General features: G+C 40.3%; 1 protein-coding gene across 8 annotated transcripts; it reads right to left on the bottom strand.

The window, feature by feature from the left end:
- Positions 1-2234: 2234 nt before the first annotated feature.
- On the bottom strand, positions 2235-6248 carry LOC131230721 (pentatricopeptide repeat-containing protein At4g21065-like). Of its 8 annotated transcripts, none has more exons than XR_009164066.1 (5): positions 4327-6248; positions 4182-4228; positions 3995-4055; positions 3667-3770; positions 2817-2996 (listed from the first exon to the last, which is right to left on the bottom strand). XR_009164066.1 is itself a non-coding variant. In XM_058226659.1 (2 exons), the coding sequence occupies exon 1, from the start codon at positions 6196-6198 to the stop codon at positions 4357-4359; it is 1842 nt and encodes a 613-aa protein (XP_058082642.1). In that variant the 5' UTR covers positions 6199-6248; the 3' UTR covers positions 4155-4228; positions 4327-4356. The 8 variants fall into 8 exon arrangements, 1 of the variants encoding a protein (XP_058082642.1); XR_009164064.1 differs by having other exon boundaries at positions 3983-4055; XR_009164068.1 differs by lacking the exons at positions 2817-2996; positions 3995-4055; positions 4182-4228 and adding an exon at positions 2783-2801 and having other exon boundaries at positions 3692-3770.
- Between the last annotated feature and the right edge of the window lie 8974 nt (positions 6249-15222).

The following is a 15222-nucleotide window of genomic DNA, read 5'->3' on the forward strand; positions in this document are numbered from 1 at the left end:
ATCTGTTAAAATGGATGGACGGAGTGGATAACTCAGTACGCAATCTGCGTCCTCCCATCAATAGCATGGAAAATGAGCAAATGAACAAAAATAGGTCCAATCATCATTTTGAGACATCTACTAAACAGATCCCACTGTATTGCTTCTGATTTCAAAGTATAGCAATTTAGTTTAATTAGTCTAACCATGTGATATATAGCTTGTAAACAATAGATGGTCATAGATGGTTGTAAAAAAATCAGCCCCATTCAAGTGTTTAGGATCATCTCATCAGCATTATTCATGCACCATGGCTTGCTCCCAATAGTACTGTTGAATGAGCTATCTTGATTGATGATTGGGTGTCCCATGTGGCATTAAAGGGGATTTGAAAATTTTGTTGGATTCCCCAACTTCCCCTGAAGAGAAATAATAATAATAAAATAAAATGTTGCTGGGATTCCATGAGAGTTGGGGAAATTGGCAAAAGTAATTCTTCCAAGGTATGCATTATCTTAGCTTGAATTAGCCAAGAACATAGTGTGTGCTACACCATCTGAAACACTGCAAAATCATAAACTGATTCGGTACAATATTGACAAACTCACAAGATGAAATATTAGTAGTTTTCCATTTACTGATCCCATATTTCACGGCCCTTCCACTCGGCACCGGCGGACTTTCGTCCCTGCTCGACGGGTGGGTCTTGCAGTCAAGCTCCCTTCTACCTTTGCACTCAAGGGCCAATCTCCGTCCGGCGAAACATCCAAAATTATTTCGTGCAGCAACTTGAATTTGGACTAGCTTCAAGTTTGGTGAGACCTCTCATCCAAGAGGGGACATGCATAATGGATGGTTTAGATACCTGACAATTTGGTGGGTCCCACAAACAATTAAGAAGGTTTTAATTATAGGAAATTTTTTTACACAGTACTAGAGCTGGGCATCGAGTCGAGTCGGACAGATTTAGGGCTGACCTAATTCGATCTGGTTTTGAAATATGCCTGGCCCGAACTCAACCCAACTCGGTACTGAGTCCAGCATGCCTGACCCGATCCGAGTCTAGGTCTGGCCCAAGCTAATCGGGTCAGCACCGAGTCGGGTAAGGTGTCGCAGGTATCCACGTGCTGAAATTATAACTCAAAGCCTAAATTCACTAGCCAGAATTGCAGCCTCTCCGTCAGTTACATGACATCTCATATATGAAATGTCATATATGAGTTTTTTTAATATATATGTATGAGTTTCGAATCAAGTTGAGTCAGTATTGAGTTGGATTTCGGGTCGAGTCGAGTTGAGTTACTGGGTGACTCGAACTCGACTCGATTTGAGTTCGGATTGGACAAAGTCAACTCGGTTCGGATCGACTCACCCACTCAGTTCAGATCAAGTTGGATCTAAACGAGTCGAACGAGTCAAGTTTGCCGAGTTGAGTCATCCCATGCCCAACTCTACACGCTAAAATGGGTTTTCACCGTAATGGGCACTCGAACCCATGACCTCATGTTGAACAACCTAATCTGCAAAATAGCAACCATTGTTGAACAAAGGGTGCATCTATCATAATAGAGAGGGTGCAAATATTGTCTCCCTTCTCTAGCCTCTACGTAAGTATTGACTCTTAGTTTTTTTACAGTTTTCTAGGTTGGTTTCTTTAAATCTCCTCTCAAGTAACAGTCTTTTATTTTCCCAAAGAGAAGAATTGAAGAATACACGAACAAAACATCATAAAATTTTTAAAAGCCTAAGATTTTGACCAAAAAATAAACATTTTGAAAAAGAAAATTAAGAAGTTAAAAAATTTGAGAAGTTTGAGTAAAATTGGTAAGTTTGAAAAATCATGGAACATCAGTACTTATAATACAATTGACAATTTGACCATGTACTTGGATCCTTCATTGGCAGATGTTATGCAGTCAAAAAGCCCATTTACAACTCGTGGAAGTATTCCTTTTTTATGTCCATCACACTCTGACATACTTGGGCCCTGCTTCAACATGAGGACCTTACTAGATATCATCTGAATTGAAAGCAAAACAGTTCAAAATACACCACTATTTTTATTTTTTTTTAGAATGACTCATTAAACAACCCATTCATGAATACAATTTAATCACTTCACCTCCATGCTGGATGTCTTCCCAGCTCCAGTCCGTTCCAAATGCATTATTTGAAGGTTACTTTGTTAGTATGACATGAAAGCTTTACTTGCCAAAACAAACAAAACACAACATCACTTAAATAAAAATAAAAAAAGATATATCAAAATTGGCACTTCTGCTCAATTTGGATAATAGGCAAGGTTGGTCTTGTTGGTTTTATGATGTGAGATTGAGACAAGCATGGTGCGATTGTTAGAATATCAGTTTTGGGGAAGTAAAACACCATATAATGTATTCGAATCTCCTACTTGTGATCCACCATTTACACCCACTCTCACCGATTGTGCACATACTTTCTACTTTGGTACCAAACTAGAAGGGGTGCATTCCAGTAAGACAGATTTGGAGCCCAGTGACATGTTAACAGAATCTAAACCGCCCATCATATGCGTTGCCTCAAAAAGCCCAACCCACCAAAAATCAGAGGTTTGCTAAGCCTGTACATGTGTATGGACCCGCACATCTACACACCAATGCATGTGAGCGCATCAATAGTCCAATACACATTGAGAAATGTTGAAACTTACAGGATCTTCTCATAATATGATTCCATTGTAGCTCTCCAATGTGGCAAAACTCCTAGAGTTTCATAGACAGTAGCGTGAAGAAAACTTGCTCAAGCATCTCATCCTGCTTGGTCACCAAGTCATAAAACCACATCTAACCACAAAAATATAGTTTTTAACCACAAAGGTAAGAAGAACAGAAGACTGCCTGCATTTGGTCATTTGAAGAACATATATTACACAAATGTCCATCTGAAGGTTCCATGGTGCACATACCATGCTAGACTACTCATCTAATGGGTAAGTTTCTGGGCTATCATTCATTTCTAACATCCAACCTGAGTTGAAACTGTCAAACACATAATAAGTACTCGTTTAACACAATTCAGCTATAAAACTCACCCTTATGCGTAATTTTATATCAATAAGCAGCAAGAATCAATGTTGTGCAGACCACACAAAAGCATCCCACAATCTGCAACTCAATTCAAAACCAAATGACATGCAAAACAAGCTTAAAGCTAGCAAAGGTACTAACATGTTAGTTATGAGGAGGATGGACCTTCAAAATGAAGAAGTTACAAAAATTCCACACTGGCATGAAGTGTTGTTCACTTAGCTTGCGAATCTCGTCCTCGTACAACTGCAACTGCTAGTTCACCATCAGTAGGCTCCCTACCCAAATCTTTCTGCAGTCCCTCCATTTTTTGTGAGGACTACCCACAGAAAATTTTCATCAAATGAGATGAGATAGCAAAATAGGACAGCCTACAGGATTGAACCCTTCTTCAAGAAACAACTTATCACAGGTTAAATGGTTGAGGTCACAAGTTATACATGCAGCCAAGCCCAGGTCATCCATGCTCATTTACTAAATTGCCATCTATTTTAATTGTTCATAGCAGAGTTATTATCCAAGCAAAATGCACTGATACATGCTTCAAAAAGATAATAGAAAGTAGAAATATGGGAAACTTTAGACACTCACTATATCTTGTGAAACTAGAGCAATGTGTCACCTTAGACTTTCCGATCTTATGTCACCTTAGACTTTCCAATTTAAATTGGAGCTGTTGTATCTTTGGTCTGGGTGTTGAAGAGTGTGAAGATTGGTCCAATATACCTACAAAATTCATAGGACATAAGCAAATTAGAAGGACTACATGAAAAATGGATGCAAGACATTATGGAGAACGGTGAGTATATTTCCACTACAAAAAAAGGAGAAAAACCCGTAGTTATAGATCTTCCATCCACCATGGGCCCACCACAAAATCATCTAGATCACCAAAAGTGCTCCCCATACATACAGTCAAGGAGAAAAAAGACTAGAACACATGCATACACTAGTCTGATTTCCAGGCCTAGGTAATGTGATCAGCTGACCGTCTGATGTGGTATGATCCTTCTGGCGAAGGACAGAAAATGACAATCCACAAAAGCAAAACACAAGGATTTAGGGAAGTAAAACAATTAGAAGAAATAACCCAATTAAGTTGGAATCATGTGGAAAATAGACAGAATGGTATCATACTTCATAATCGATGTTATGTTACTTGGTCTTGAGGCAGCTTCCTTTTGCTTGGAAGAGCAGACAAATTGCCACTAAATATTATTAAAGAACACAAAAACTATGGATCAAAATTAAACCATGCAAGACATTATGGTTTGCCAGTTACCCTATCTTTGAGGCTTTCATCAAACACCTCTCACCAATAACCCTTGCATGAGCATTCCCCATCTTTGAACAGATGAAAACGGTTCCGATCCCTGACCACTATCTCCCTATTATAGACCTTCGAGATGAACTTGATCGCAGAATGACAATCACTACAAATGCGCAAGTTCTTCACAATCCTAATCAGTGTCCCTGGCTTTGTATTCAAAAGTGCGAAAGCAATTGCTAGCTTCTCACTGTGTTTATACAATGTATCTTCCTTATCTTCCTCGTCGATGTCAAGTAACACCTCCGATGTTGTAGGAACATATCCGGCAATCCGCAACTCCCTCCCCATCTCCTCCACCATTTCATAGATCTCTTTATACTTCTCATGAGATTTATCCCCCGCCACAAATTCGTAAATCTTGCTATCGAGCTCAATCAAGCTGCACCCGGGAACCTTCCTAATCCCTCTCTCACCCATCAAATATCTGATCTTCGATTTCTTTTCCCACCCATGCATCGATGCATATATGTTCGACAACAAGACATAGTTCGACCCATGCATGGGTTCAGCTCCGATAAGCTGTTTTGTGATGCTTTCACTCAGCTCAAGCTCTCCATGGGCCCGACAAGCGCTGATCAGTGTTCGCCAGATTACTGGATTGGGCTCCATTGGCATATCCTGTACGAACTCTAGTGCACGTTTGACAAGCCCAGCTCGGCTGAAAAGATCGACCATACACCCATAGTGCTCGATCTTTGGGATAATGGTGAATTCGTTCCTCATCGAGTCAAAGTAGTGACATCCTTTTTCGACCATTCCAGCATGGCTGCAAGCAGAGAGCACACCAATAAACACAACATCATCAGGGATGACACCTACACTCTTCATCTCCTCAAACAGGGCGATGGCTTCTCTCCCATGGCCATGCATGGCAAGACCGTCAATGATTGATGTCCAAGACACGATGCTTCTCTCCGGCATTTCACCGAACAGCCTCAAGGCATCATCAATGCTGCCGCACTTGGCAAACATATCAATGAGTGCATTGCACAATGGCACCGTCTTTGCAATCCCTTCCTTTTCAACGTAAATCCCAATCCACTTCCCAAGCTCGAGCGCTCCCATATCAGCACAAGCTGAAAGAACCGTCACCACAGTAACCTCATCAGGCTTGACACCTTCAATCTGCATCTCTCTAAAGAGCACAACTGCATCATTACACCGACCCAACCGAACATACCCACCAATCATAGCACTCCAACATACTGGGTCCGACTTGGGCATTCCATCGAACACCTCCCGAGCAAGCTCAATGCCCCCACCACAGCTAGAATACGCATGAACCAACGTATTTTGAACATAAAGATCAGCCTCAAAACCAAATTTCACTACAGACCCATGAACTTGCTTGCCAAGATTCAAATCACCAAGGCCCGCGCAGGCTTTTAGAACGAAAGGGAAGGTGAATTTATTGGGGAAGATGGCATTTCGAAGCATAAAAGAGAACGCAGCGACACCGTTGATTTTAGCAACTGTGGAATGCGCGTAGCCACGGATGAGAGTATTGAATAAAAAAGTATCGAAAATGCGAGTAATGTTGTCGCAGTTAGAGAAAACGACGGAAGAGGCATAATCAATGGCGTTGAGAGAAGAAGCTGTGGAGATGAGTTTTGTGAGTACAAAGGGGTTGGAATTGAGGCCGGATTTGAGGATGTGGGAATGAATTTGGAGGAGGTTTGAGAAGGAGTTGCAGGCTTGGAGGAGGGATAGGCAGTGCTGTTCGGATGCTCTTGATAGAGATGGTGTTTGGATGGACACCTTGGATTCGATTTTCGCGGTAAGGGAAGAAGGTGAGAATTTGAATTTAGGGGAAGAAAACCGCATATTACCGGGACGTTGGCAGGGGCGGGGCAAAGCAATTTATATTTCAACTGTGTTTGCCACCACATATATGGGACGCTGCTTCGGTTGATCTTACTGTGGGGCCACTGTGATTTATATGTATTATATCCACACCGTCCATCTGTTTCTCCATATTAATATATTGTATGAGCATGAAAATGTAGCAGATCCAAATGTCAAGCGGACCACACCAAGGAAACGGCGGTGATTGAACGCCCACCGTTAAAAACTTCTTGGGTCAACCGGAATGTTTATTTTTTATCCAACCTGCTGTTGATAGACCTAGATGAAAGGACCAAAAAAATATCATCTTGATTCAAAACTTTTGGGCAGCCCATCTTCCTCAGTGCTTGTGTCATTCTAGGATGTCTATTCTAAAATTTAGAAGCAAATATCATAGTTTAAAATAACTGAGCTCGACGGTGAGTATAGCAAGGGCCTGTTTGGGAGCGTCGATTCGGAACCCCTAGGATTGGTAATCCTCCCCGTGTCTTCCGAACCCATAGGATTGGTTTGGCACCCTGAAGTGTAAATCAACTTATATTCAAAAATGTCTATTCATGGTATATTTTCAGGAGTTTGAATTTAATTACTAAATCAACGTTGATATCTCTAATTAGTAAGATATATAATTTTTGACACTATGGTTGTGATAAGCTCGTTGAAATATATGCTTTGCCTGAAAATGATAAAATTCTAAGTCTCGAATGGGCCGCAAGCACAAGATCATGTCTGAGTGACTAACTAACAGTTTTTAATCGTTGATTAATATGGACAATGTTTTGGACCGTGCTGGACAATGTTTGGACGGTGCTAATTTACATGGACAATGTTTGGACGGTGTTGATCATCATTAGTGGGTCATGTGCCCGATAAAATGATAGTGTACACACGTTACACCTACAACTATTGAAATGATTTTAGCTGTAATCCAAGCTCTCACCGTGGATTGCAAACCCCCTCAAAGAGGGGATTGGAAACCCCCGGTTACCTCAAGCTGTCAAACAACCAAGGGGATTTGAAACCCCATCCAATCTCCTCCAATCCACGGTGCCAAACAACCCCTAAGCTTACCAAACTGTTGGCCTAGTACCATCGAAGAAACAATTATCATACTTCAAATAATCAATTTCCTGAAAAGTAGTTCATAAAAGTTGTCAACTATGATATTCATGTTTTTAAATTGTAATATAATGAAGAATAATGTTACAAAGAAACTAACCTAATATACATACCCATGAAGCAAAGGTCATGGCATCTTTCTCTTCATAACCAAGTGACCCTGTTTGAGTCTTGGTACATGTTAGATACCTAGAAAGAGCAATAACCATATTAGTCATTTCTACCTCTTTTGAAGAATCAGTGTATTTATTAAGGGTCTGTTTGGGATTAGGAAAATGAGAATAGTGTCAAATTCATGGATTTGTTTTGCATTTGGGATTTGGGAAATACCAAAGTCCCCAAAAGGGGAGATTTGAAATCTATAATCCTAAACAGTGCTTAAGGAAATAAATCATCAAGAATCGGGAAGCAGATACATAGCTCTAAAAGGTATAAATATCTATTAACATCACCACATTGTCTGTTAACATCGACCTTAAGTAGAAAAAAATGTAATGCGCTTACCCTACAGATGAATAGATTCCAATCTTAAGCCCCTTGCTATGTAGATAATCTGTAAGAGTCTTAATCCCTGATGGAAACGTTGTTTTTATAGCAACAAAATTTCCCTGAAATTGAAATTAAATTCCAATTTTTCTCTTGGAGTGTCAGTATCCTTAGAACATGTAACCAAAGAAAGAAATACTCTAAAAGATTTAAATCCACTAAGAGATTTGAACACAAAATGAAAAAAGCAAACATCCGAGTTACGATTCAAGTCAGCCCAATAAGCGTCTGATAAAGCAAGAAATAGCAAACTTAATTAACCATTGTTCAACAATGCAAGTGGTTTTTGTTTTTAGATGCCTTATAATCTGATAGTTTTTTTTTTTTGAGCCACTCGACCGGTCGAGGATTGCTCGACTCAAAGTTTAGTGACTGATGATTTTTGGTGTCCGGGCTGCTCGATTAGTCGAGGGGATTACTCGACCGGTCGAGGGGGTCCCTTAACCAGTCGAGGACTCGGCTCGACTAGTCGAGGTTACGCAGATTCTTGCGCAGATTTGGTGCAGACTGCGTAAATTTGAGGCGGTTTCACAAGGGTGCGAAAGGGAAGTTTTCTAAACTATAAATAGGGGTCCTTAGGGCTATTCTAATGTAAGGCTTCCTAAAGGTATTCTAAAGGGTTCTTAGGTTATCAAAGGGTGTAGCAGGTTGTTCGAATCGAGTAAGTCCTCTCTCTTTGTAATTAATCTTTCATAGTGGAATTCTGTTGCTTTGTACCGTGGTTTTTTCCCGAAAGGATTTTTCATGTTAAATCTGTGTGTTCTCTTGTGTTTGCTTGGTGCCATTGTATTGCTATCCTAGATCTAGATCTGTGTGATTCCACAGCAAAAATCCCAACAAGTGGTATCGGAGAAATCGTTGGGGCACAGATCTGAATCTGAGGAATTAGTAATAATGGGAAGCACTAGGTATGAGATTGAGAAGTATTCAAAGAAAAATAATTTTAAGTTATGGAAGATCAAGATAGTGAGTTCCTTAATCAAGCAAGGCGAAGATGGTGCTCTTGAGGAGCGGAAGTCTACTATGATTGATGATGATTGGAATACTCTTGATAAGAAGGCCTTATCATCGATCCGTTTATCTCTCATGGATGAGGTTCTCTACAACGTCATGAGGGAGAAACCTGTGGCTAAGTTATGGGCGAAGTTAGAGGATGTCTATACGAAAAAATCCTCTGAAATCGCCTACACTTGAAGTGGCAGTGGTATAACTTCAAGATGGCAGAGAGTGGAGACCTGGAAGCTCACATCGGTAACTTTAATAAATTGGTTTGCAAATTGTTGGATATGGAGGAAGTGATGAAAGATGAAGAATAGGCATGCATGTTGCTGAATTATCTTCCGGCACCTTATGAGTCATTCAAGAACACAATGTGCTCCACGAATAAAACCATGAGTGTCGACACTGTTATCTCAGCCCTTCAAGGGAAGGCCATGAGAAAGCTCAACGTCGACATGGAGATATCTTCTGATGCATTGTTTACAGGGGTAGGAATTCTGAACAAGATATAGGTTCTTCAAGTTCTAGATCCAAATCCAAGGGCAAAGGCAAAGGAAAGGTAAAGTGCTAAAATTGTGGGAGGAAGGACATGTGAAGAAGGATTGCGAAAATCCTAAATCTAAGAGAGAAGATTCCGAGGCTTCATACAAAGAGGTCAATGCTGCCACGTCAAATGGATTGAGTGGATGTGATGGTAATGTTTTGTCTGTGTCTACTATCAGATGACCATACGATGATCATAAGGACGAGTGGATGCTAGACACATAAGCGTCTTTTCACATGACTTCTCATCGGAGTTGGTTCACTAGCTACAGGGAGTGCGATGGTGGACAGGTATTTATGGGCAATGGCATTGCCTATAATGTTGTGATTGTTGGTTCGGTGCGCATCAAGATGTTTGATGGGGTGGAGCGTACCTTGACTAATGTCAGGCATGTTCCTGACTTGAAACAGAATCTGATTTCTCTTAGATTTAGGATTTCCACAATCCTTCTTCACATGTCCTTCCTTCCCATAATTTTAACACTTTACCTTTCCTTTACCCTTGCCCTTGGATTTGGATCTAGAACTTGAAGAATCTGTACCTTGTTCAGAATTCCTATCCCCTGTAAACAGTGCATCAGAAGATATCCTCATGTCAACGTTGAACTTTCTCATGGCCTTCCCTTTAAAGGCTGAGATAACAGTGTCGACAATTATTATTCGTGGAGCACATTGTGTTCTTCAATGACTCATAAGACGCTGGAAGAGAATTCAGCAACAAACGTACCTGTTCTTCATCTTTCATTGATGCTAGACATAGGAGCGTTTTTTCACATGACTCCTCATCGGAGTTGGTTCACCAGCTACAGGGAGTGCAATGGTGGACAGGTATTTATGGGTAATGGCATTACCTGTAATGTTGTGGCTATTGGTTCGGTGTGCATCAAGATGTTTGATGAGGTGGAGTGTACCTTGACTGATGTCAGGCACGTTCCTGACTTGAAGCAGAATCTGATTTCTCTTGGTGTACTTGAGGCAAAAGGATGCAAGTACACAGGTATTGATGGTGCTCTTAAGGTATCTAAGGGGGCACGGGTAATCATGAAAGCGCGACGACTCGGTAACTTGTACAGGTTGATCGGGAGCACCTTAAAAGGTGGAGCTACAGTGGATGTAGCAGATTCCACCTCTGCACGTGTGTGGCATATTGGGCATGACCACATGAGCGAACAGGACATGAAAGTTGAGATGTGTGGACAGGGATACAGAGCAGGTGGAGCAGTCACCTATGAAAAGAATCATATGGCATGATCGCAGGATTTTGGCGAGGTACATGGACGACTCCAATATCACAAGAGGATTCATCTTCTATTCAGATGGTTCTAGCTGAGTTTGGTGCTGAGAAGTAAAAGGTGACTGCGGGCAATATGATGAATTCGTTGTACCAAACCGACATATGGGAGCGGGTGGAGCTTTCAATGGGCTGGAGAGCGGTTGGATGCAGGTAGATCTTCAGAAGGATACGTCATAGATACATGGTGAGATTGGCAGCGAAGGATTATGCTCAGAGAGAAGGGATCAGCTTCTCAGAGATATTCACGCCAACGGTATAGCAGGTGTCTATTAGATCCGTGATTGGCGATGGTTGAATAATGTGATCTTAAACTAAAAGGATGGATGTGGAGTTTGCACTTTTGCAAGAGAAATTGGAAGAGCAAATCTACATGAAGCAACTAGAGCAGTTCAAAGTTAAAGGGGTTGTGAAAAGACTTTGCAGGAGGTCGTGGTTCGACCTGTCGCCTAGAAAGTGGTTTTGATTCCTTCATAGTAAGTTAGGAATTGATGATATGTAGATTGCCAATTATGACATGCCTGAAATCAATGTACTGAAGACTCAGTTAAGTGAGACATTCAGGATGAAGGATCGGGGGGCTGCAAAGATGGTTATCGGCATTGAGACTGAAGGAGGAGTAAGCTTTGGTTATCTTAGGCAGAATATCTTGGGTAGATATTAATCAAGGAGGTGATGCACCATGTAAAGCCGGAGAGCGTTCCATATGCGTCTCTGCTCAAGTTTTCCTCAGGACATGTCACAAAACAGATGAGGAAAAATAGGATATCTCATAAGGCTTATTTGAATGCGGTTGACAGTGTATGTCATGGTCTGGATTAGACCGATTATTTCACAGGCTATCAGTGTTGTGAGCAAGTACCCCGGCAACAATATTGGGTAGCGGTGAGATGGTAAGAAGACTACGTCTTTACTTTTAGAGAAGATGGGAGCAAAGTTGGTTGGGTATGTGGATTTAGATTCGGCAGACATGCTCACCAAGATCGTTCCTTGAGAGAAGTTTAAGTTCTCTACAACTTCTCTGGGCTTGGCGATGGCGAAAAAGAAGGACGGAGTGTGCACAAGAAGCTATGATGTGATGCAGAGATAAGAGAAGAGCTTAATAAGTTACACGGTTGAAGATTGAAGGCATGGTGGAGCTTGTTGTCAGATGCCTTACAATCTGACAGTTTTTTTTGGGCCGCTCGACCAGTTGAGGGGATGGCTCGACCGGTCGAGTAGGCATCTCGGCTAGTCAAGGATTGCTCGACTTAAAGTCCAGCGTTTTAAGATTTTTGGTGTCCGGGCCGCTCGACCAGTCGAGGGGATGACTTGACCGGTAGAGGGGGTCCCTCGACCAGTCGAGGTTATGCAAATTCTTGCGCGGATTTGGTGTAGACTGCGTAAATTTGAGGCAGTTTCGCAAGGGTACGAAAGAAAAAAATTCTAAACTATAAATAGGGGTCCTTAGGGCTATTCTAATGTATTCTAAGGCTTCCTAAAGGTATTCTAAAGGGTTCTAGAGTTATCAAATGGTGTAGCAAGTGTGAGATTCGAGGTTGTTCAAATTGGGTAAGTCTTATCTCTTTGTAATTGATGCTTTCATAGTGGAATTCTATCGCTTTGTGCTGTGGTTTTTTTCCAAAAGGGTTTTCCACGTTAAACCTGTGTGTTCTATTATGTTTGTGTGGTGCCATTGTATTGTTATCTTAGATCTAGATTTGTATGATTCTGCAACAAAAATCCCAATAGTTTTTACAAATAAAATTTAAAAATTATGTTGCTGGAACAAAATACCTAAATTAACATATTCATATCGAAGCCTGGCATGGCCAGTTGATACCAAAGCATCAGTTGTGTTACAATCACAAATAGCAACAATGTAGTTTAAATCAAATGTTCAAAACCCAATTGAGCATTCGAAAGAATCGCAAGATTCAAATAAAAATTCCTTTCAAGAAAAGAGAGAGAAAAGAAAAAAAAACAATCTAGTACTACATTTCAGCAAATCCAAAACCATATTATGAAATAAGAAATAAGGTTGAATAGATTCAGTTCACCAGTTTCTCTATACTATTGTCTCATTAATACTGCAATAGAAGTGATTCCAACTGTTCCACCTGAAAAAGAAAGGTGATTATAGTTACCATGATGGAAGAGATTCTTTTAAAATGGTAAGAAAAAGATTTCATTTATAACTGCCACTTACTAACTTCAAAATGTTAAAATCAAATTTCAATCTCTATATTTAAATTCTTCTAGTGGGGCCCAATATGGTAGAGTTATCTTGTGATAATCTGGCCCCAAAGATTTTTAATGTCATGTGGCACAACCAATTATTGATATGGACCATTCATTCATTTCTTTAAAATATTTTCAATCTTCAATTGGACCAGACCCGAGTAAGAAAACAATGTCAGCAGCTGCAATATATTATGAATGGGGTCGGAGTAATTTGATACTCGGGTCTGTGGAAGAAAGAGCGTCCCCCCCCAATTGGAGGTGTCATGCTGACACCGTTGGTGAGAAGATTTCGTCTGGTATCATTTTCTGACCATAAGAATCTGGAAGCGGAAACCGAACAGGAGATGAGGAGAAGCAGAGACACGAGGAGTTGAGAAGCTAAGTTTCCCTTCATCTTTCTTTCTGCTTATCCTACGCACTGATCTACTGAGACTTAGAGTCACTGCATTTATAGAGAGGAGAGGAGAAGGGATTGCTCCGGCGAGCAAATCCGTGCCGAGATTGTTGCTACCTCCTTATTCAAATTAGCCGAGGAAATTGGACACCGATTGCATGCTCACCCTGTCGGTACCATGTCGCCACTGATCAGTGTTCAGTGGGGCCCATCATGACATATGTTTATCCACACCGCATCCATTTTTCCAGATTATTTTATGGCAGGAGATAAAAAAAATGATGGAGAGCCAAATCTCAGGTGGACCACACCACAGGAAAACAGTGGTGATTGAACACCCACCATTGAAAGCTTCTTGGGGGGCCACAAGTTTTGGATCAATCCGATTATTTTATTTTATTTTCTATAATCTAGCTCTGTGTGATCTAATCAACAGGTTTGATGGAAAATAAATATTATATTGGACCCTGGGAAGTTTTTAATGGTGGGCATTCAATCACTACTGATTTCTTGTGGTGTGGTTCACATTAGATTTTAAAACGCCTCATTTTTATTTTTTATTTTTGTCTTAGCGTAAAATGATCTGGAAAAATGAATGGATGGTGTGGATAAAACATATACATCAAGGTGGGGTCCATTATAGATTGCACGTAATTATCTGAATCATCTTAATTGGATGATCACAAACATGTGATCATCCAATTACAAGCCTACAAAATGGATAGTAAGTCTTTTAATCATACCGTTCATTTTTCATATCCTTATTCTAGTGGTTCTGATAATTCGATCATGGTGATTTTGGGCTATGGAAAATCCACATTCCATAGTGCTGTTGTCATATCCAACGGTCATCAGTGACCATCCGTGGGCCACTTGGTGCTACAATAAAAGAGAGAATTTGATGCTTTGGATGAACATGATTAGGATTGGCAACGGATATACCTTCATTCGAAAAATAGGATATGGATGCTGAATTTTAAATGATTGATTATAGGGTTATTGTTGCACAGGTGCTTGCAGTTTAGCCTATTAACAAAAAAGTATATGCTTTTGGAGTATTTTCTTTTCAACGCCTCTAATTTTCAAAATACAACAAATAGTGACTCAGGGCATTTCATTTTTCAAAAAAATCTTATTTTCAGAAAAATCTAAGAAAGAAAATATTATTACTTATGTTAATTTATCAATAAGGTTTCTTTTTTTTTTCAAAATATTGAGATTTATTTTAAAATTTTATGTTTGGCAAAACAAATTTTATTGAGAAATTCAATAACCATTAGCTTTTATGGTTTAGCTCACCTGAAACTTAGATATACTTTATTTTTGTGATGATGTCATTAAATGATTTAGGAAAATAAATGAACAATATGAATGTGAATGTGGAATACATACATCGAGGTGGGCCCTACGATAAGGGGGGCACCTTCTTGGATGAGGCTGGAGCAGTACCTAATCCACTCCTTATTTTAGTGGGACACCATAGTACTGGGAAGCTGCTTAGGTGAGACCCAGACTCACCAAAGATGGTGGGACCCTTACCGTGGGGCCCACCTTGATGTATGTATTCTGCTGCATCCATAATGTATATATGTTTTTTCAGGTTATTTTAAGTACCTAATCCACTCCTTATTTTAGTGGGACACCATAGTGGGAAGCTGCTTAGGTGAGACCCAGACTCACCAAAGATGGTGGGACCCTTACCGTGGGCCCACCTTGATGTATGTATTCTGCTGCATCCACAATGTATATATGCTTTTTCAGGTTATTTTAAGGCACTATCCCGAAAATAAAGCAGATTCAATTACCCATATCATAGAAATAGTGATTGACCATTAATGCACTACAAAAGTTATGGATCAAGCTGATATTTTTTTTTACCTTCATCCAA

Source organism: Magnolia sinica, chromosome 17 (genome assembly GCF_029962835.1).
Source record: "Magnolia sinica isolate HGM2019 chromosome 17, MsV1, whole genome shotgun sequence".
In the NCBI taxonomy this organism is placed as follows: Eukaryota; Viridiplantae; Streptophyta; class Magnoliopsida; order Magnoliales; family Magnoliaceae; genus Magnolia; species Magnolia sinica.

Excerpts from the sequence above, each read along its gene's own strand:
- LOC131230721 (XM_058226659.1), bottom strand. The coding sequence starts at position 6,198 with ATGCGGTTTTCTTCCCCTAAATTCAAATTCTCACCTTCTTCCCTTACC.